This window comes from Sturnira hondurensis, unplaced genomic scaffold, assembly GCF_014824575.4.
Source record: "Sturnira hondurensis isolate 20B ecotype Veracruz unplaced genomic scaffold, ASM1482457v3 Scaffold0004474, whole genome shotgun sequence".
Lineage (NCBI taxonomy): Eukaryota > Metazoa > Chordata > Mammalia > Chiroptera > Phyllostomidae > Sturnira > Sturnira hondurensis.
Window position 1 is genome coordinate 11,526,515 of NW_028077105.1, and position 24,322 is coordinate 11,550,836.

Consider the following 24,322-nt stretch of genomic DNA (forward strand, 5'->3'; position numbering starts at 1 on the left):
TTCTTTGTCCTATTCACCACCTAGGTTTTTACAGTGTGCTTTCATTTAAACATCATTCTGACTTCCTTAGTGGCCCCAAGAAGCACGGCCTAATTACTTCCATCCTAATAATTTTAACTTATTTTATACCCAAGTCCCTCAAGTCTTTATATGCTATTTGATTAAAGAATGTTTTAGGTAGATTCTTGATATCCACTTTCTACATGAGTCCATTTTAATCCTGTATTCTTTGAATTCTAAATGACCAGAATGATTATTTTTAAATAGAAGAAAAATTTTATTATATGTCTGTGGCTTGATCTACTTATATATTTGGGAATTTATCAAAATAACATAGCTTTGGCTTTCTGAACTTGATATATGAAACAAAGAAAATGACAGGAAATTGCAACATTGTGATTTATAATAAAGACATACTTGTTCTTCATCCACAATTTCTGACTCTCTGCTTCGAAACTATTGGAATGTCCTTAGTGTTGAGAATAAAGCTGTCTTATGTTAATGCTGTGGCCTTTAGAACGTACCAAGAGATGGTAGCTGGTGGCCAATGGAATCAATCCTGATGAGAGGGTTGAACTGGAAGTTCAACCCAACTTCCCGACCTCCAGGGACGGGAGAGGGAAAGGAGCTAGAGGTTGAATCAAGCCCCTGTGGCCAATGATTTCATCAATCATGACTGTGTGAAGAAGCCTCCACGAAAACCAGCAGGTTGGGGTTCACAGAGCTTCCAGGCTGGTGAATACCGGGAGGTGCAGGGGGAGAGCCGGCCTCGGGAGGGGGTGGAAGCTCTAGGTGCCCTGCCCTCCGCAACTCTTCCTCCCAGCTGTTGCTTTTTAATCGCAGTCGTCTAGTTCCTCTGAGGTCTATGCACTGCTCCAGTAAACCAATCACACTCAAGGCTTACTTACATAAAGCACAGATAAACCTAATTTAAAAGGAAGAATATTACTGCCAAAGCAAGCTTCCTTAAATCAGGTAGGTAGTGTTACAGGCATGAGAGTAGATAGCTACAGAAAGTATTTTCTCTTATAGTGATCATGGAATTTTACATTTGTCTAATGTTCTTTTGGCCAAGCCCTTGGGTTTACTCCATGATATTATTCAGTTCTCTCTGTTTTCTGATTAATATGAAAGCTAACTATAAAATGAGAAATATGCCCCCCAAAATGAAAAAAACAAAATCTCTTGCAAATTGTGTACTCAGAGAAAACAATTATCGACATATTGTTATAGATCCTTCTCGTTCATTTTTCTATAAATTTATGATCATTGGTCACCCATTAACTGCTTGTTTTATTTGTTACCTTGATAACTTCTCTTACACTATGGATTTACCCTGTAAGTAGCAATTATCCTGTAATGTAGCAATTTCCAGGCCTTTCACCTCAAATATAGACTCTTCTACACTAATCCACTTGGCACTTCAAAAGCATCTCAACAAATTCATTATCTTCTTTCCTCCTTCCTGAGTTTTCTAATTTGAAAACTTGTGACTATTCTTTTTCTCCCTCACACACTATGGCCAAATATTGTCACCAAATATTGCTGGTTCTGAGAGCACCGCCCCCCCCCCCCCCAAGGGTACCTATCTCATCAGATCCAGTCTCCCACCGTCCGGTCAGCTCACTTCCACCCACTATCCTTAGATTTTTCACCCGAAATCAAAGAGTTAATGGAGTTCCCCTGAAGGATGAAATCCAAATCCTTAGCGTGCCACACAGGATCTTCCCATTTTAGTGACTACTTTGCAGAGCCAACTGACGGCAATGAACTGGGACTGGGGCCACCCTCACCGCGGCCTCATGCTCCACCTGCTGGTGCAGAGCAACATCCTGGGACAGGCATCTAGGGAGCACGCAGGTGGGCCCTGTGAGGTGGAGCAAACCTGCAGGGGGGCGGGGTGCGTCAGCTGAAGTCAATGTGCAAAGCATCAAGGAGCCCTGGCATTTACAGGCCCACCCAGTAGTTCCATGTTAGCACTGGATTCTCCTACGGAAATGCCCCCAGCCTGCAACCACTGCTACCATTGCCATTCCTGAAAGCGGCTGAAAAGCTGTGATGGCATCTCTTTACTTATTGCTACCAAATAAAAACACCGGACAATTCTGAACCACCTATTGCACTATTGCAAAGGCATGCCATGCAGCATCCAGTTAGTACAGCATGCCCACAAAAAGCAACCTCAGTGGGTAGGACTATCAGCTTCCTTCAGGGAAACTCTACAGAGCTAAAATGTCTCCACTTTAAAATACTTCTTAACCAACAATGATTAAAGTAAGGATGAAAAAAAGTCACACAGGACGGGCAAAAGTAGGTTTATGGCAGTGAGTATGCAAAACAGAGTTTAACACAGAGTTTCTTCTTGTATTATTTATTAATTATTGTATTATTTTTCATGTGAACAACTGTTCTTTCACCCCACCCTGTATTTTAAGTTGTACAACTATAAAAACTACACATTTTCAAAAGTCCAGTTTGCACAAATCATGTAAACAAAGGTATAAAATGAAATGTTCCTTAATCACCTTCCTTGTTTTGGAAATAATGAATAATACTCAACACTTTAAATTTTAAGAGGAACTTTATGGTTCACACAGAAGTGTCTTTCAATAGGTTGTCAGTTACAGCTTTTTATAAAATACCAAATGACTTGAGGTTAGAAGCATCCATTAAACTGTGTAATATGCGACACAGTCACATTAGCCCACTGGAATGCAAGAAACCACACACTTCCTGCTCTAGATGCCTCTTCTGCCTCTGCTGGAGCAAAGCCAGCACAGCCTCACTGATTACAACCCCAACTGCAGCCTATTTTCTCTTTGATGAGCACCCTTAGGAAATTAAACATAGAGAAGATCTGTCTCCTGGTAACTTTGGCATTGCCCATGACCCAACTTTGGAGCCCTCTGAAATAAGACTTGACTATAAGACTGTGTTTTGATTTATGCAGACTTCCAGTAAATATGGAAGCACAGGTAAACATGCCTTGCCTCTGCACACAACTATAGCAAAAAATACTAGACCACAAAACAAGTATCACGCAGAATAGTCAGAAAACAGCTATGTGGAAGTCCGATAACCAAGGGTTTAAAGAAGCCACATTATTCCACGCGGATAGGAGGGGTGGAAAAAGCAGAGACATGGAGAGGCACAGAGAGGTGCAGAGACGGGAACAGTCCCACATCCATGTGTGGTGGCTAAAAAAAAAACAGAGGGATACCTCAGGGGCAAGGGATCCCAGCCCCAGTCCAGAGCGTCCAACCCAGAGATGCAGCGCCAGGAAGATAAATTCTGGCTGTAAAAACCAGTGGGGGTTGGGGCTCAGAAAAAACTGCAGGATTCAAAAGAGACTCCTATAAAAGGGCCTGCAATGGACTTAGGGCTCATGCATACTCACCCTCTTTGAGATTTAGCACTAGTGCAATAGCTGGAAGGGCACCAGTGGCATATGGGGAGAAAATGAACTGCGAGTGATGAGAACTGCCTCCCAGGCAAAATCCAGTGGCCAGACAGAGGTATTAACCCCTCTGTGACCCCTGCCCCACACAGAACTACAGAGCAATGACACAGGTTGCCCTGCCCTGGTGATTACCTAAGGCTCCACCACATACAACTTACAGGCATGCTTTTCTACAACAGGCCACACTACGAAGACAGGGAGTCAAAGCAGCTCTATCTAATACACAGAAACAAACACAGGGAGGCTGCCAAAATCAGGAGACAAAGAAATATGGCCCAAATGAAAGAACAGAACAAACCTCCAGAAAAAGAACTAAATGAAATGTAGATAAGCAACCTATCAGATACACAGTTCAAAACACTGGTTATCAGGATGCTCCAGGAACTCACTGGGTACTTCAGCAGCATAAAAAAGACCCAGGCAGAAACGAAAGCTGCATTAAGCAAAATAAAAAAAAAAAAATCTTCAGGGAACCAACAGTGGAGGGAATGAAGCTCAAAATCAAATCAACGATTTGGAACACAAGGAAGGAAAAAACATTCAATCAGAACAGAAAAAAGGAAGGAAGAAAAAAGAATTAAAAAAAATAAGGATAGGTTTAGGAACCTCTGGGATATCTTTAAGCATTTCAATGAATCAGAGGGATGCCAGAAGGAGAAGAGAAAGAGTAAGAAATTGAAAACTTATTTGAAAAAACAATGAAAGAAAACTTCCCTAATTTGGTGAAGGAAATAGACATGCAAGTCCGATAAGCACAGTGTCCCAAACAAGACTGACCCAAAGAGGAAAAAACCAAGACATATCTTAGTTAAAATGCAAAAGGTGAAAGGTAAAGAGGGAATCTTAAAAGCAACAAGAGAAAGCAACAAGAGTTGCTTCTAGGTAATTCTAGACAATTACCTACCAAGGAGTTCTCATAAGACTATCTGCTGATTTCTCAAAAGAAACTTTGCAGGCTAGAAGGGACTGGCAAGAAGTATACGCAGTGATGAAAAGCAAGGACCTAAAACCTAGAATACTCTATCCAGCAAAGTTAATGTTTAGAATTGAAGGGCAGATAAAGTGCTTCCCAGACAGGGTAAACCTAAATGGGTTCATCATCACCAAGCCATTATTACATGAAATGCTAAAGGGACTTATATAAGAAAAAAGAAGATCAAAACAATGAACATTAAAAAGGCAATAAATTCAACACTATTAACTGAATGCAAAAACAAATTAAGCAAACAAGAACAGGAACAGAATCACAGATATGAAGATCACTGGGAGGGTTATCAGCTGGGAGGGGCAAGAGGGGGATTGGGGGAAAAGGTGCAGGGATTCAGAAGTACTAATTGGTAGGTACAAAATAGACAGGGAGATGTTAAGAACAGCATAGGTAATGGAGTAGCCAAAGAACTTATATGCATGATCCACGGACATGAACTGAGGGGGAATGGCTGGAAGAAAGGGTGGTACCCAGTGGAGGGGGGTTAAGGAAAAAAAACTGGGACAACTGTAATAGCATAATCAATAAAATATATTTAAAGAAGAAAAAAGACCATGTTTCATGTATTGTATTGCAACAGGTTTCCAGCTGCCCCTCGGTTTTCTCTCTCTTAGTCTAGCAATCCTGAATGTACTGTACCCTGTATGCCACAACCAGTTTTGACTCACGGTTCCCTTTCTTCGCATTCTTTTGAACATGCTCCAGGCTTGCAGGTGACAGGAGTTGTAGGTGTGAGATGGATGATCCATGGAAAGCAGGGTTATTACCTCCATCATGCTAGATATACCACTTTTGCTAATGCAGTTTCAGATGCAATGGCAATTCTGGGAAACTGTGGAACACTGTAGACTCATTTTAAGATTCCCCTTAAGTAACACTCCCAACTCATCTCTTCTTTTTCTCAACTGACAGATACTGGGCCGTGTCTCCATCTATTTTCTGTTGCCTAGCTGATGCTCAAAAGTGCACACATTTCTACCAACATTTTTATGGCTATGTCTATATATATTAAAAATATTTCTCATACCGGAAACATGACCATTCATTTGACAAATATGTCTTAGCATACACCATCTGCTAGGCGCTGTGCACCATGAGGGGAACACAAAGCTGAATGAGACATGCCAACATTATTTCATTTCCATCCCTTTACCAAAGATTATATATAGAAATCAAGGGTCGTTGGCACACAGTCTCTGCTTAATACACATACTATTATTATGATCAGTTACAAATTATAGTCTTAAAAATTACTACAGATTTTTAAAATGAAAATTATCAAATAATGCCACCAATACTCACCAATACTATAATATCTCTTTAGTTCTGTACGTCTGATCTCCTTTAACTGATTTTTTCTCTTTTTCTTCTCATCAGTAATACGTTCTTCTTCCACGGCAATGTTGCACTTGTCTTGTTCTAAAATGACTGTGTTAACATCTCCTTTTCCAGTATGAGTCCTTGTAGCTACAGCTGAGGCAGTCTCTGCATTTTGTTTGCCTTGTTTTTTCTTTTTCAATCTATAAAAAAGGGGAGAAAACATTGCTAGGAGAAGTTATATTAATCTCATGAATCGGGCTTTGAGAAAATGATATAGAAAATACTTCCTTTATATTAATGTTAATAACATTTTCCTGTTATATTTTCCATTCCTAATCACTTAAAAATTTTTACATGGAAACCTGTGGCCTCTCCTCAATTGTTTATCCTGGATGTCTCAGGAAATGAATGCGAAATGCTCTAGACAGGAGGAAAAACTAGATGAATCTATAGGCTATACAATGGTGAGTGTTTTTTCCTCTAGACAGGAGGAAAAACTAGATGAATCTATAGGCTATACAATGGTGAGTGTTTTTTTCGGCATGATGTACAGTTATCCAAATATATTGCCATATTTGGAATGCTACATTTTTAAAAGTGTTTCTGGTGTTCAATGGCACCCTTGGACAGATGGGCAAGCACACCTATAGCAACAAACCCTTCACACTTGGCTCACACACTGAATATCAAGATTTGTCAGGGTGCAAGCAGTTTAGAGTTAAGTAATTCTTTTCCTTTATCCACATGACAGTAGTGCTGGACAAAGAGCTGCCTTTCCTGAGATAGAAAATGCCACCGTGACGACACACAGTTATCATTATGATCAGTAATAGCTGATACATAAGTTAGCACATCTGATGCTTTCAATTTTATACTCCTGAGTCTCTGTATGAGATGAAGTTTATTATAAATTCAAAAACTCAAAATTGTTCTAATTGATGTATCACTCCAAGTCACATGTCATTTTGAACATACTAGTCCTTAAAAATGTTTTAACCTTACCAGAACATAAAGAACAAAACCCTTGCCTTCTACTATACATGGCAGTCTGCTCATACGTGAATACCGATTGGTCAGGACGCCTTTCCCCCTTTCTTTCTAGGCACAGGCAGCAGCCTCTTACACGTCTATTTCCTCTGCTCCCTTGAACATCTATATAACTTGATGTTGGGTGAGAATGTTTGGGGAGAAAAGCAACTGCAGGACAATATAGGAACTAAGGTTTGATTCTGCGCTGCTGTGCTCTGTGATGTTGGACAAATTGATTTAACAGTCTGGAGAGAGAGGCCCCGCAATGAGGCATAGCTACCTGACAGGGTGTTTTATTAGCATCCACTAAGATATGTATCTACATGTAACACAGAAATAGTAAAATATCTCCTGATATAATCACATAACAACATAAGGTATATAACAAATTCAGCTTTTGAGGTAAAGGTCTCATTATTCTAACAAAATATTTCAACTAGGATGCTATTCACTGAACACCAAGCAGCCAAGTTCTTATACTTTCACTGACTAACAAATGACTGTAGTCTAGAAGAAAAGATAGGTAGGAAAAAAATCATACACAAATATATTCCCCATCTTGAGTTTACCTATCTTTTTATGTTTACTAGTTAAAAAACAAAACCACAAATCAAGCAAAACTGGAGAGTCACGAAATGGGATTACATTCAGTAAACACATTTTATTTTTATCTTCAGATTTTAAACATTTTTTTCCTGGTAAAACAGTAGGTGGCTCTTTGCAGAGCTGATTCGGATAATGCTAACAAAACAATTTCTCTTTCATCGAGATTTCTGTATGAGGCTGAAGTTCACATGCAGTAACCTGGATACACAGATCAGAGATCAGCTCTTTACTTAGGACAGTCTCTGCAGAACAGGTCTCTGGGTCCAAAGGATTGTGTTGATCTTGTTCTGATACACTGGTTTATCACAGACAAGCCTGACTAGTCAATAATATTTTAATAACTATGCATGGTGCCAGGTGGGTCCTGGAAATATTGGGGGGAATACTTTGTACAGTACGTGATTAACCCCTATTCTGTACACTGGAAACTAATACAAAATAATATGAGTGTAAACTATAGTTAAAAAATAAAATTTAAAAAATAAACTGCTTGAGATGAACCTTTACTGCCCACTCGCCAAAACTGTCCCTTCCAGGAGAGAAAAGAGGTAACAAAAAACTAAGTCAGTGCGTCCTGAGAGAAGCTGCTTTTCAAGCTTCTGAACTTTTCCACTTTAAGTTGATTTCAGGGTCCTCATTTCACTGTCCCCATGACCATTAAACTCCCTCAAATCGAGGGCATATACTTTGATGAGCATTGTCTGGGGACATCTCCTTAGGTACTTGTTTTCACCCTTGGAAATGAGAAAACGGGATGCATTTCCTTATTCCTTTTCCACACAGACCATTACTATGAATGTGTATAACCAAACACTTCTATTTCAGAAAAAAAATGGTAGAATACACCCATCTTAAACTTGCTGAACAGCAAAGAGAGTATAATTTAATACATCACTACTTTTACAATCAGCCACATCTGTTTTGCCTAGAGCGTACTCATTATCATTTGTTTCTCTTCAAGTTATCCCCATGCCTGGCACATTCTGGTCCTGTCACCAGAAAACTGTACTTGAACAAAAGTTAAATAAAAAAAAAATTTTTTGAAAATGGAAAAAAAAAAGAGGTGAGGGGCAGAAGCCCACTATACAGCCCTTCCTTCAAACATGGAAATACACTCTCAACACCTTTCCTAAGAGGGAATGACTGCTGGCCTGATGAATGCAGCGCAGTTAATGCTCTTCAAACATTCTGTTAAATTCGGGGCCTTTATATTTTAGGCCTTCTCTTTTGTTCTCAAGTGGGTATCAGTGGATGTGACGTCTTCACAATAGGGTTTTGTTATACCCAAATTAAGGTAAAGTGAAAACAACAGGTTACACAAGGAAATAAATGCCTCTTCTTTCGCCTAAGCGATTTTAACAACCCCAAATATACACTTACTAACATTGCGGACTCAGAGAATACTTAGCAAATCAGCTTAAACAGATACGTGACTGAAAATAATGAGGCATATTTCACATTTGATTGCTGGGAATACAAGTAAAAAAACACACCTTTATTTTGTTATGCTCTATTTACCTTTTGTCTCTGAAGAGATCAGAATGACATAAAAGAGGTTTCTATTATTCAGTCTTCCCTCACTATGGTAACTAGACCCTGTCAATTCTATTCTCTAACTCTCTCCCTTTCAAATTCGCCATCTTTTCTTGAGCTCTGCTCCCATCGAATCATTAAAGACATTCATCATCTCTCAACCTGGACTATTCACCATAATGTAATTTACTATGCTTTGTTTTACTACACAATACATGTTGTACTAGAAAAGTTTGAAGACTGGAAAAATGTAGAAGACTGGAAAGAATAAAACAAATCAGATAAAATGCTAAGACTAAGAAGCAATTACTTTTTGGGGGGGATCCTCTAAAAGCCAGAAGATAGGGTCATTGAACTATTCAGACCTTCCTCAAAGGCAGCCGAGTAAGCAATCATGTCTCATCATGCTTCTGAGCTTCTTAATGCCCCCTTCCCATAAAATGGGACCATTTCACTCTGGAATCCCTTGGCTTTGTCACTTTAAAATTGTGTGCATTCGCAGGGCACATGTATACCTCATTTTTTTTTTCACTACTAGAATCCCAACTCAGAGGTAGCTGACTGGAGAAATAAATAAGGTGATACTGCTAAAGAAAGTATTTTTCATAGCTGAATGAACTGCTTTCCTCTGAAGCTTTTTCCTTTGCTGGAGGAAATAAGTTCAGGATACAGGCAGCACTCAAAGCCAGGGCTTTGAGCCAGTTCCTTTGTCTCTGCAGAGGCCTCTTCTATTGCTTGGTGACATGCAGGGAAACCCAACACAAAGGGGCACCCATTGATGAGACAGGCTTTCATTGGCACTAGAGTGAAAGTTTGAGGAGGGCAGGGAGTTGCCTAGGTTTTGTTTCATGCCATACTCCCAGGACCTATGCATGGTACACTTTAGGCACTCAAAACATATTTCTTGAATGAATGAATGAAGGAATGAATGAATGAGGCTATGTTCTCATTCGGTTAGGATCTGCTCTCCTACTCACTGTTTTTCTACACATAAGCCATTCTACAGCTTTCACTAATCAGCAACCAATATATTCTCAAAAGTTAACTTCAATTCCCTTATCAGAGATAAGGAAAAGAGGATCTACTGGCCACATAATTTAAAATGTATTAAAATGTAGACTTCTGTAATTAATACTAAAGTAATGGTTCTATATGACTGCTTAATTCCACAATTTGAAGTCCCTGTGTTTCTGTAAAAAGTGCCACAGACATCAATACCTGGCATGGTGCTGCGCAACATGGTAGCCACTAGCCTGCCATCTGTGGTTGTCAAATTAAACTAAAATTTAACAGAAATGTAAAACTCAGTTCTTCAGTTGCAAGAGCCACACAATTCAAGAGCTCAACAGACTTATGTCTTAGAGGGTATTGCAGTGGACAACACACACATAAAACACTGCTACCATCACAGAAAGGACTGGACGTAGTGACCAGAGCTACCAGTTAGCCTCACCAGCAAGAGACTAAAGGGAAAGATAGAGACAACTTTCATTTAATACCTAAACCTTACTGAGTATAGGCACAGAATATGCTTATAAGATTACACACCAAAAAAACTATTTCCAGCAAAAAAAATTTAGTAGTTGGTGGGGAGGGGGAGAGGGAGATTAAGAAATACTACTATTCATTGTGTTTAATTTTTTGGACTTTATACCATGTATAAGTCAAATTTTTAAAAGTATTTAGTCTTTGAAGTCTCCTTACTATAAGAATAATAAGACACATTGTCAAATTTTAGAAATTAAGATATATTGCTTAGAAAAGATTTTCATGAAGAGTTTAAAAGACTTCTAAAAGCAACAACTACTGAGTTGGCTAAGGAATGGGGTGCTGGGCTGTACTTTACAAATGTTATCCTATCTTCGAAAAGCCTGACAAGGTAGGCAATCTTATCCCCACATGGTAGATAAGGAAAGGCTGAAAAGAATTAAGGCCATTTCCTAAGATCGCGGGGCGTTGTTAAGTTGTGGAACAAGACTTCACACATGCAGAGTTGGAGCCAACAGCTGCGGGGCCTCCCATGACCTCGCCTGAAAGAGTCCCATGGCAGACACGCATCACTTGATTTTTAAATAAAATCCACTGGACTTTGGAAATTCCATGAACTATTTAGGGAAGAATAGCCTGGCAATCTAGTGGCCTTCAATGGAGAATACACTCACAGGAAGGAGACATTTAGGTTCTGGGTGTGGTTCTCTGTGTATCAGCTGCAACCTTCCTTGGAAATATGATAAAACTCCAGGACTTCTAAGGTAAACAAAAGCAAAAGGCTGGCAAGATTTTCAAGGTTCTCTCTGGCCCTTACAGCTTACATGTGGCTAAGATCAGGAAATGTGCTAAAGCTGTTCTGAGGTTAAAAATACATGTATATGTATATACAGGATCCAGCACAAACAATGCCCCAGTTTTTGTCACAAAATCATAAGCATGTAATTCTGTAACATAATAATATCACACTCAAGCACACCATGACATTTTAGGTGAAATGGTCAAATTAAAACAATAAATCATTACACCCATATCATTACCCTACCAACCACACTCAAGCAAGCCTCACTTCTGCCGGACCCTGTATTTTAAATCAAAACTAAATTTCCCCAAGAGTCTGCACACCTCCGGGCTCCCTCCTGCCGGATTACATTTTTCATGCACTGCAGAGCTCGCAGCCCTAAAGGCCGAGGCAGAACCCCATTCAAGTAGAAAGCATGTTAAGGGAGGTAAAAAAGCACTGCTCTGTGACTTGGAGCTAACAGCTCCATGAAGAAAGGAAAAAAAAATGTCAAAAATGACCAACCACGAGGGAAATTGAGCCTTTTGGTTTGTTTTTGTTGTTGTTGTTTTCAATTGCCTGAAGCACACCCTCCCCCACACACCTTCTTGTCTCATTTCATGGTTACAGGTGAAGAGGAGAGATTTGACCCGTGGAACTCTGGAGAGCAAGTTAATGAATAAGAAAAGTCACAGAGAAAAGAAATTAGTCCAATATAACTTCTAACAGAGCAACCCCAAAATGAAATTGGCTGCTTCACAAAGCAGTCCACCCCCCATCACTACAGAGTCCACCCCCCAAGCAGATTGGATCTAAGTTCTGACCACCACTACTACGTTTTTTACTGAGATAGAGTTGACACATAATATTAATATAAGGCATACAACATCACAATTTAGTGTTTCTATATTGTGACATGATTTCCACAATAAGTCTAGTTAACATCCATCACCACACATAGTTACAATTTTTTTCATATGAGAACTTTTAAGATCTACTCCCTTTGTAGCTTTCTTTTCTTTTTAAAGATTTTACTTACTAGGCTTCTGGCCAAGATGGAGGCGTAGGGAGACACACTGTGCCTCCTCACACAACCAAAATTAAGAACAATAAAAATTTAGGAACAAAAACACAACCAGAACTGACAAAATTGAACTGTATGGAAATCCAACAGCCATTCATCCAGACTGGTAAGAGGAGCAGAGTCGGTGGCAAGAGAAGGGGGGTCAAAGCAGAAAAAAGTGGTGGCTGGTGGACTCCAGGCTTGGGAAGTACACAAACAGATCCAGTGAGGTGCAGACGGTCCCACATTTGTGTGCAGATAAACCAGACAAACATAGGCAGTGAGACAGACCACACAACCCAGGGCCCCAGTGCTAGGATATAAAACCTAACAACACTGATTGAAAAAACTTGGGGGGGTTGAGGTGCAGGGAGAGAGTCCCAGCCCCACAGGAGAGTTTGTTGGAGAGACCCACAGGGTCCTAGATTGTACACAAGCCCGCCCACCCGAGAACCAGCATCAGAAGGGACCAATTTGCCTGGGGGAAGTGGCAGAAGGGGCTGAAATCTGACAGAGAGTGGAGCAAGCACCATTGTTCCCTCTCTGACCACCCCCATACAGCATAACAACCCAGCAATTGGGTTGCCCTGCCCTGGTGAACACCTAAGGCTCCACCCCTCATACATAACAGGTGCAACCTGACCAAAAAATTATGGCTCAAACAGAAGAACAAATCAAAGTCCCAGAGCCAATACTTTAAAGTGGCCAAGAGATAGCTAACCTATTAGATGCACAGTTCAAAACACTGATCAGGATGCTCACAGAACTGGTTGATATTGGTCACAAATTAGATGAAAAAATGAAGGCTACACTAAGTGAAATGAAGGAAAATGCACAGGAAACCAGTAGTGATGGGAAAACTGGGACTCAAATCAATGGAGTGGACCAGAAGAAAGAAAAAAACAACCAAACAGAAAAGAATGAAGAAACGAGAATTCAAAAACATGAGGAGAGGCTTAGGAACATCCAAGACATCTTTAAATATTCCAACATCCGAATTATAGGGGTACCAGAAGGAGAAGAGGAAGAGCAACATGTGGAAAACTTATCTGAACAAATAGTGAAGGAGAACTTCCCCAATCTGGCAAAGGAAATAGAATTCCAGGGAGTCCAGGAAGCCCATAGAGTCCCAAAGAAGGTGGACCCAAGGAGGAACACACCAAGGCACATCATAATTACATTAGCCAAGATTAAAATGAAGGAGAGAATTCTAGAAGCAGCGAGAAATAAGGGGACAGTCACCTACAAAGGAGTGCCCATCAGACTGTCAACGGATTTCTCAAAAGAGACCTTACGGCAAGAAGGGGCTGCAAAGAAGTATTCCAAGTCATGAAAGGCAAGGACCTACATCCAAGATTGCTCTCTCCCGCAAAGCTTTCATTTAGAATGGAAGGGCAGATAAAGCAAGTCTCAGATAAGGTCAAGTTCAAGGAGTTCATCATCACCAAGCCCTTGTTATATGAAATGTTAAAGGGACTTCTCTAAGAAAAAGAAGATAAAAAATATGAACAGTGAAAGGACAGCAAACTCAGTTATTACCAACCATACCTAAAACAAAAGCAAACTAAGCAAACAACCAGAACAGGAACAGAACCACAGAAATGGAGATCAGATGGAGGGTTAGCAACAGGGGAGGAGGAGGAGGAAAGAAGGGGAAAGGGTACAGAGAATAAGTAGCATAGATGGTAGGTAGAAAATAGATGGGGGGATAAGAATAGTATAGGAAATGTAGAAGAACTTCTGACATATGGACAACTAAAGAGAAGGAATGTGGGTGGGAGGGGGTGTGCAAGGTGGAGGGGAATGAAGGGGGGGAAATGGGACAAGTGTAATAGCATAATCAATAAAATATATTAAAATTTTTTACTTACTTATTTTCAGAGAGAGGGAAAGGGAGGGAGATAGAGAGAATCATCAGTGTGTGGTTGCCTCTTGCATGCCCCCAACTGGGGACCTGGCCCACAACTCAGGCATGTGCCCTGACTGGGAATCAAACTGGCAACACTCTGGTTTGCAGGCTGGTACTCGATCCACTGAGCCACACCAGCCAGGGCTCTTCATAACTTTTAAATATACAATAAGGTACTGTTAAATAGGGCCACCATGCTATCCCTTACATCCACATTAAACTGGAAGTTTGTATCTTTTAACCAGTTTCACCTATTTCCACTACCCCAACATAGTCTTCGTTAATACAAATCTTTCTCCTTGAAAGCACCTCTGTAGGGTATTAAAAACATGCCCTGACTGGTGTGGCTCAGGGGATTAAGCACCGGCCTCTGAACCAAAGAGTCACTGGTTCGATTCCCAGTTAGAGCACATGTCTGGGTTGCAGGCCAGATCCTCGGTGTGGGGGCATGTGAGACACAACTGAGATGAAACCAATCCATGTATCTCTTGCACACTGCTGTTACTCTTCCTGACTTTCTCCCTCCCTTACTGTCTCTCTAAAAGTAAATAAATACAACCTTTAAAAAACAAACATGATAACATGCCTCAAATGGAATCACTTATGCTGAGACTTAGTGCTTACTTCCAGTTTTGACCTTTCCCAGGAATGAAATATTGAAGTCAGTCAACCAGTAATTAATGCACTTTTTGCTAGTGTAACTCCCTTGTCCTGCTCCTTCCTGTCCAGCTCCTTGAAGCTCCTCTCTACTTGTAAGAGGGAGATGCTCTCCAATTCATGAACCATTGAATAAAGTCAATAAGAGCTTTAAAAGGTACTCAGTTGAATTTTGTTTCTTAACAAGTAAATTAAGACTGTGGACATAAAAGATGAAGATGTAATATTTCATGGAAAAAGTTATATAACCCTATCTTTGTGGAATAAAACAAAAAAATAAAGCAAAATTCTCCAAGGCTAAGAAAGAACTATGCCATTTAGATATATATACGTGGGTTTCAATATACCTGGGTGGGCAAAAGTAGATTTACAATTGTGAGTACGTGAAACACAGAGTTTATTTTTGTATTATTATTTATTATTGTGGTATTTATTTGTATTACAACTGTTAACCTACTTTTCACCACCCCTGTATAGCTATGGAAAAATGATTGGTTGGTCAATAGGGAAGGAGAAGAGGGGCAACCTTATTTACATTCACATAATTTGGTATTGCTGAATTTTTTGTACAGCAAGCATATATTACCTTTGTAATCACAACACCAAAAATTTGTGCAAGTATCTGCAGCTGAGGCAACACTTCTCTAACTCTCTGTCAGTGTTTATTCTCGCTCCCGAGTCCACCTACCACAGTGAATGCCCACACTGCAGTCACACTCCCTTCCTTGTCAGACAGACCTGGTCTGTGGCCCGCAGGAGACCTTTCCTCGGTTCTTGTTCTTGGCTGCTCCTCTGTAACCTTGTCAATGTCAATGCACTGTTCTGACCTCCAGTGTCTAGGCTGTTTTTCCTGGTTGCCTAAAAGTGACTCTTGCCATTTCCAGACTCAGGGCAATGAGGTATAGCTACAGGCCTCATTGTCCCTTCTTAGGTATGCATCCTTGGGCCAGTTACTAAACCTAAGTCTCAGGTTCCTTGTCCTTGAAAGGAAAATAGTGACCTCTGATGGGTGTTCCCGATGACTAAACAGTACAAAGAAAACTCATTTTTACTACTGAAAACAACCTGGGCCTGGTTCACATCAGAGCTCAAATACCAGAGGTCATTACCTTGCTGTGGGCAGCTGATGTCATTACTTGGGGATTTCTCAGAATTCAAGTAAATGAAGTAACCGACAAAGGAGGAAAAACATGACAAAAAAGGTATTTCATAAATCCTAGATATTACAATTATGTGCTCACATTATTGTTCTCACTGTGATAAACAATCTTATTTCCCTCTGCTATGAATTTAGTCACAGTACAAAGCCATTTATTTATAACAAAACATCACTTCTAGAATTCCATTTCATTTTGTAAATTCACAAAGAGAAGGTCAGTTTTCAGTTTCCCTTGCAAATTCTCAATTATGATATATGCCAAATAAAATCAAAGTTAAAGCCAGAGAGGTGGAAATCATTTAAAAAATCAGTTGATGAAAATTCTCTCTTGAAATTATGACTAAAACCAGAACTTTAGGAGTAATCACTGAAAAAAATTGTAGATAACCCTGATTCTAGGGCTAACCTTTGAAATGTGTGTTCGTTTTTCCACTTTGTCTAATTTTGATAAAGTTCCCTGCCCTCTCCAAGAGAATTCATCAGTTTAATTGGAAATACCCTGGGTCCAAAGACCCAATGCAGTTAAAATAAGAGATTCTTTGGCTACAAGTTCAATAACTAGCAATATATTCATACAGCTGAACTCAGATACGCATAGTGGAATTTCCCCTGACCTCAGGAAAACACTGCTTTCTACCACAAACCACTAAATAGAATGCCCATCAGGGACAAACCACACAAATTTCCCTTTTTTAAGGATTTATGCATGCTATTAAAACAAGTGATGGGATCAGCAGATCTTAGGGGCAGGTGTCAAAATGGATGCAAACTGTTACCCTTTCAGGGGAGTCTCGGGGTGTATTCATAAAGGGCATTGTGGCACGTAAGGTTTCACATGCTCCCCCCAGGACCAGGATGACAACTGCTCTGTCGCAAAACGGATGCTTACTATACAGAATGTTTGCCTTGTGTCTAGGAGACGGGGGGACTTACGTTGCATGTATAGATTGTCTGCATGGAGCCTGGTTTCCTTTTCTAAAAAGCAGGATCCTGAGTTATTGCCTGAAAAAGCTACAGGGAAATCAGCAGCACAGTCAACAGTAATATATACATCAGCTGTAAGCTGAGGAAGGGGACCAGAAGAGGGAACTTGCTCCAAGGGATAAGAGAACTGGGTTGTGCTCAAAGGAATCAGCATCGTCCTATAAGTATGGCATTTATATATTAGGAATTTTATTGCTTATCGACCAAGAACAAGCTAATAAATACAGCAATGCAAAACTTCACCAAAAATCTGCAAACGGAAATGTTAAGAAGTGATCAAGTATTTTGGAGTTTTTTAATTCTCTTTTGCTTTACAATGTTTTTATATATGTCATTTATTTAACTTAATATAGTTGAACTACCTGGCTTAAAATGACACATTTATACTCTTCTTAGTTTGGAGGTCAGATGTCTGAAAAATCTGCTGTAGGTCCACACAACCCCTAAAAGCTCTTTTCTTGACTTTTCCAGCTTCTACAACTGCATTCCTTGTGGTCCCTTCCTCTCTCCTGAGAGCCAACAGCACAGTATCTGTCGTCAACATCACAGTGCCTTCTCAGTAGTCAGATCTCCTTCCTAAGACAGCCACTGAGATTGAATTCAGAAGCCCACATAGGATAATAGCATCTTGAAATCCTTAATTATATTTTCAAGTTCTCTTTTGCCACAGGAAGCAGCATTCACAGGTCCAGGAATTGAGGCCTGGATATCTTCGGGGGCCATCATTCAGTCTACTGCACTGAGTAAATTTGCTTTTGTATTGTAAATAACTGTAAATTGAGCATATCACTGTAGGTTCTTAGTTTTCCATGTCCAAATCATTACTACATGTCCACAATGCATTGTGCATGGTACTGTAAAAAGTTCACTGCTGGCAGTGACTAATAGTGAGCACATATTTCTAAAGAAAAACAAAGTTTATTTAGGACTATCCTGAAATCTCAAGGTGCCATCAAAATATAGATATCGAGCTTTCGTTTTATGGTGGGTGACTTCAAAAAAGCCTCTTGCGGGTAGGGATATTTTAAAAGAAATTTCAACAGAATTTCTAAAAGGTTAAATCTTGCCCTGGCTATGTAGTTGGTTAGAGTGTCAGCCCAATATGCTAAGATTGTGAGCTCAATTCCTGGTCCAGGCACATAAAAGAATCAACCAATGCATAAATAAGTGGAACAACAAATTGATGTTTCTCTACCCTTCTTAAAAAATCAACAAACATTAAAAAGTTAAATCTCATTTTTGCTTCTGATTATTTCACTCTTCCCTTAAATTTGTTATTCATTGTTTATGATCACTTACAAAGCCAAGATGTCTTCCAAATATTTGTTTTCTTTTATTAGAGTTCATTAGTGTGCCCCCAAAACTTTTTTTTTGGTCAGTTAATTTTTAAAAAATATTTTTTACTCAAAATGAATCATAGGCTCAGACTCCCCAATGATTTTTTAGAGAAAAGAGCATTAGGATATATTTCAAAATGACATTAGTATATTAGTGCAACAGCAATTTATTTCAGGGACACAATTCTTCTGGAGAGACAGAAAGATTTTGCCTTCTTGAAGCCATTTCAGCAAACTAAGCAAAGCTACCTTAAAAATTTTCAAGCAGAAATACAGTGATACCAGGGATTTTGTTCTGTTAACTGCTTAAACTACAGAAGAATGAAGGAAAATAAAGGCTACAAAAGTACAATCCTGAAAACAATCAGTTTAGTACATAAATTAATGCTCTCCTGAAAGTCTCCTGAAATATAACATTTATGAGCAGCATAAATGGCCTGTTGGCAGAAAACAATTATGAGTGGCATAAAACTAGAATACGTTCTAACTCAACTTACCTCCCTCTTTCCGACTTTTAAAATATATATTCTAATAATTTTAACAGCTTTTGAACAATTTTAGACATACACATATTCTTAGCCTTTATGATAATATTATCTCAATGTCATGAGCTAGAAGTGGCCTCACAACTTGTCCTGTAACTACAGGGACTTGCAGAAAGAATAATCTAATACCAGCTATAAAACTTCAAATATTATTCTGGCAGATGTCCACAATTTAGTTGGTATACATCCAGTTTGTCCATTCAGTGCCTTTGAGGTATTTTTCCAGTTGGTATATCCTGGCTATACCCTTGGGAAGCAATGGTGCTCAGAAACAGGATTCGTGGGTGGGAAACCAGTAATACCCACTTTGAAATGTTTCACTTTTAAACTAGTGTAGAATTCTGGGGTAATTCACTCCTATGGAATGGTGAACCAAAAGTAGGTTTTTGAAGAAAAACCCTGTGTAGGGAACCGACTCACATGGCATGGAATTGTAGCTCAGCCTCCACATGGAAAAACAGTGGGGTGTAAGTGGCACGTGGGACCATGCCCACGAAGAGGTTTTCCCTGGGGGAACCAGGCCTGCATTGTACCTAGACTGCTATGGGACTTGCTTTTGCCAAAATTCCCTCACCCTGAATTGAGGCAGGAAGTACTTACTGCAGCTGCCTAAAATATGAGCTAAACCTCCCAAGTATGGAGTGTGACTGGTTCAATCATTTCCCCTCTCCCCGCTCCTCCCTGCCCCACCAACATTCTTCTCTTTGAAGTAATTAGCAACTTTCCTTTGTTATCTGTAAAAGGTAATCCCCTGCAGTGAATCTGTGCATAGTAAATGAGGACTACCCTCCATGTAATATCCCCAGAAAAGCAATAAAAGCCTGTCCAGGCAGGGACAGGTCTCTGGCCCTCTCGCCCTTTCTCTCTCAGAGAGTGGCCATGCTGTCCCTTTTTCTCCTCAGGACTTCTGTTGTCCGTGTGTATTTGTTCTCAAGCAGCCACAACATACATGGATCCTGCCAGCCAGGATCTGCCAAAACCCTGGCCTCGCTTTCATATATCTATGGGTCCATCTCTAGACGGACGGCCATCCAACCATATGGCACTCTTGGTCATCTCTACGAAAACCCTCCTCAGAGGTCATCATTCAAGTATTCTACTTTGTTCCTCACCAACCAAAAAGAACATCTGTGGGATACAAAAAAAAATACATATTTGATCTTTGCCCCTCCCTGGTTCCTGGCACACAGGTCCTAGGACACTTGGCATTTCTTAAATGATAAGAATGTGTTTGTATGCTAATAAGATGATTCCGGGTTGAGGGAGGGCGAGGGGAGGAGGAAAATGACTTCAGGGTAAGGGCCGATCAACAGAAACACCAAGCTTTGATTATTTGGAACTTTCAGCCCCACTCCCATACCTGGAAAGAGGGCAGAGGGGCTGAAGATTGAGTTCAATCACAAATGGCCAATGAGCTAATCGTGCTCACACAATAAAAGCTCCATGAAAACCACTGCATGACAAGGCTGGGAGAGCTTCTGGGTAGGTAAACACATTGAGGTACAGGGGTAAAGTACCCAGAGGGGTCGTGGGTGCTCTGTACACTCCGACCCGCATACTTTGTTCTGTGCACCTCTTCCATTGAGCTGTTCCCGACGTATATCCTTTATAAAAAATGGGTATACCTAAGTAAAGTGCTTTCCTTAGTCCTGTGAGGATTTCTAGTGAATTTAAACCTGAGGAGGGAATCATGGGAGCTTCCCAATTTGTAGCCAAATTAGGGAGAAATATGGGTTGACTGAGGATCTAGAAATTATGACCAGTGTCCAAAAGTGAAGGCAGTCCTGAGGGACTGAGCCCTTAAACCTGTGGAGTCTGACACTAACTGCTTGAAGTTAATTGAATTGAATGGTTGGACATCCAAGTGGTTTTGCAAAAGCCTAGAACACCAGAATCTAGACTTGGCCAGAGGACCAATCTTGAATACAGCAGAGAAGTTTAAAGTGAACCTGTAAAGATGCTTACAAACAACATGCAGGCTAGCAGTTTCTCTGATCAGAGATGGATGACTGAATGCCCACTGGTATGTTCTGCCTGACCCATGAGCACTTCTTAACAATCTAAATGACTGATTGATGAACATTTAAGTGAGGACATTTCACATAAACATCAGGACTTCCAGCTTACCTTGAAGAAGTAGAAGGTAGAAGAACACTGCTCCAGAAGCACCCAGAGCAGAGCAGGAGGGGCTGAGCAACAGCAGTGTCCTTCCTCTGAAGGACATGTGACGTGCGTGGGCAGGTCCCTACCCTTTTCTGTCCCCACACTGCCCCAGAGCCTGAGGCTGGCAGCTACAACTTACCAGCCACTCTTTGACATCACTGCTTGGGTTCCTAGCGTCACTGTGCATATTTTCCGCTCCAGAAACAGAGAGTTTTATTCTGTGTCAGTTCCGATCATGAGAAAGCCGCAGTCTTGGATTACGTTGGGTTGGCCCAAAGCAGAATGACTTTTACTGAGTTACACATTAGCGACATGACCTCACGTATCACTGCAATAAATTGCTTTTATTGATGTTGTTAAAGTCACTACCACTACATTTGTTAGTATTCCTTTTACAAAGGACAGGAAGTCCAAATGATTTTAGAGTTAAGGACCAGGAAGGGCTTTGTCACCTAGGGAACTGGTATGTGCCCTACTCATGAACAGGGAGAACTACGGAAAGGCGTCCTTTTTATTCCTGACTGGGAAGTAGTTCTGAGTCAACTATGAAAGTAACAGCATGCCGTTTGGTGCCCTACTTTTCCTCCCAATTTATACCTTCCTGGCCTGAACTTTCGATTTTTAAGTAGCATTTTATAATTTTTATAATGGCAACAAAGAGAAAATACATTAATATATGGATAATTGCAGCCTCATTCCTGTGTGACCTCTTAAGGGGACCTCTGGGTCTGAATCTCAGCTTTTTTTCTCTTTCCTTTCTCCCGGGCTTATTAACACAGATGTGAGAAATCAATTAGAAGGCAAGAAGTGGAAAAGGACATGTAGTGCAAGAGGAAACAGAAGAAAAGATACCTAAAAAAGATGGGGGAAAGGAGGGGAAAGGAAAAGACTGACTGGGTTTGGGAAGAGCTTGTACGTTTCAAGAAGGAGAGTCAGTTTGGGCAAACAGCTCACAGCATGTGAACAGTAAGAGAGATGGGGAAGACGGATTTTTTTTAAAGTTCTGTTATATGTATATGACACATTTGATTCCCTCTTGGATATTTTCTAAGAGGTGAGGCAAATATTTTAATTATTTTCCATTATTTTCTCTGTCATACTTAGTTTTGATTGTGACTTAATGCTGGGACTGGACCAAAATAAGACGGTTATACATGGATTACATACGTGTAGTTTTTACAAGATGCCTCTGATCTGGTGCAATAAGGTAGGGTATGAATGAATGAATGAACAAACGAATGAAGGAAGGAACATATAAACAAATTAATAACTTCAGTCCTGGAATATAATAAAGCAGAGCAATGGTAGTTGAGTTATCTATATCAAATGTTGCAAAATAATAAAACCCTTGACTCTGACCATGTCACATAGACTAAACGGAACCAATTAGCCAGTTCCCACAACCTTACAATGACTAAAATCAAGTTCTACCCAACACCAATATACTATCATAAATAATAACATAAGGGGGTCTGAGATGAATAGTTACCCCTGAAGACCTAACAATTCCCTCACCTCTCAAACACTTGTCCACGTCCCCCAGAAAAAGAGAACTGGCCTTTCCTTTCATTAACTCTTCTTTCTAACTAACACCTCACTTGGCACACCGCGGTGAACCAAAGCACATGATGTACCATAAACTGAGCAATTAAACCACCTCTCCAATAGCAATCTTCACCAAAAAACTTCCACTTGGGCTTTATTATATTTTCTTTTTGATGTTTTAATAACTTGATAAAAGGCAAGGTAATTTCTCATAAATATTTGTTTGTATAGTTTTAAGTGTCCTGGCGGCAGGAATTTCTTTCAATTATAATACGCATTATGAAACTCAAACCTTTACAATATTGGAATAATAGTCATCCAATTTCCTGTGGATTTCCATGTTCCCACATTAATTCATAGGAAAACTCAGCTGGACTTTATTTTGGCTGAGATTAAAGAAGACTTCTGAAGAAAACCAAAATGTAATGATAACAATATTTCATAAGATGAGGGAAAATAAATGTGTTTTTACTATAACTAAGACTCTCAGCAAGGGAGTATAATAGCTACAGTTCAAATCAAAGTTAAGTAAAAAAAGTTTCATTGCTATTTATATGGATTTGGACACAGAAACTTTGCTCAATACTTAATCCATGTGTACATCAAAAATTTGTAAGGGTAAAACCTAAAATTCAGCATTTACCAACTATTATATTCTTAGTAAAACTAAAAAAAATAATAAGGTGCTCTTCACCAATATATTAATTCTTCTACATTCAAACACTGTTTTAGGGAACTTAAAGAAAGTACTGAATTAAGTTTTCAGAATTCCCTATAAAGCTGTCACAGTATCAAAAATCCTAAAATGGTAAAGTAATAATAATTTAAAATGATAATATAACTACCTAAGCTAATAAACACATTTTCCATTTTGCTTTGCAAGAATCATAAACCATAAAATCTCAGGTAGGAAAGCTCCTTAAAAATCATCTCACAGGATCATCCAATGATGGAATTAACTACTATATTTGCAGATTCTTTCAAAGTACTCCAGTGCCTGGAAACTCACTGACACCCAACGAGTTTTCTTGTTAAAATGCTCACTCCAGTGCCTAGTTCCATGTCTGACATACTCTAGATGATAAAAATAGGCTTCTGTTGGCTTCCCTACAATCTTTACCTTTCTGTTTTGATGACAAGAACCAATTTTCAATAAAAATACCCTTCNTCCCAGCAGGGGCCATTTCCTAGCAGGGGAGCACATGAGAAGCAACCATACAGTGATGTTTCTCTTCATCTACTTCCCTTCCCCTCTAGAAATAAATAAATAAATATTAAAAAAAAATTTTGTAAGGGTAAAACCTAAACTTCAGCATTTACCAACTATTATATTCTTAGTAAAACTAAAAAAAAAAATAAGGTGCTCTTCACCAATATATTAATTCTTCTACATTCAAACACTGTTTTAGGGAACTTAAGGAAAGTACTGAATTAAGTTTTCAGAATTCCCTATAAAGCTGTCACAGTATCAAAAATCCTAAAGTGGTAAAGTAATAATAATTTAAAATGATAATATAACTACCTAAGCTAATAAACACATTTTCCATTTTGCTTTGCAAGAATCATAAACCATAAAATCTCAGGTAGGAAAACTCCTTAAAAATCATCTCACAGGATCATCCAATGATGGAATTAACTACTATATTTGCAGATTCTTTCAAAACACTCCAGTGCCTGGAAACTCACTGACACCCAACGAGTTTTCTTGTTAAAATGCTCACTCCAGTGCCTAGTTCCATGTCTGACATACTCTAG

General features: G+C 39.6%; 1 protein-coding gene across 5 annotated transcripts in view; it reads right to left on the reverse strand.

Annotated features, from left to right (window-relative positions):
* NCOA7 (nuclear receptor coactivator 7) overlaps positions 1–24,322 on the reverse strand; it is a 141,737-nt gene that overhangs the window by 75,358 nt on the left and 42,057 nt on the right. For all 5 annotated transcript variants that reach the window (XM_037045814.1, XM_037045812.1, XM_037045816.1 and 2 more), the window contains exon 3: positions 5,751–5,968. In XM_037045814.1, coding sequence (XP_036901709.1) covers positions 5,751–5,968 — 218 coding nt within the window. The remainder of the gene's footprint in view (positions 1–5,750; positions 5,969–24,322) is intronic.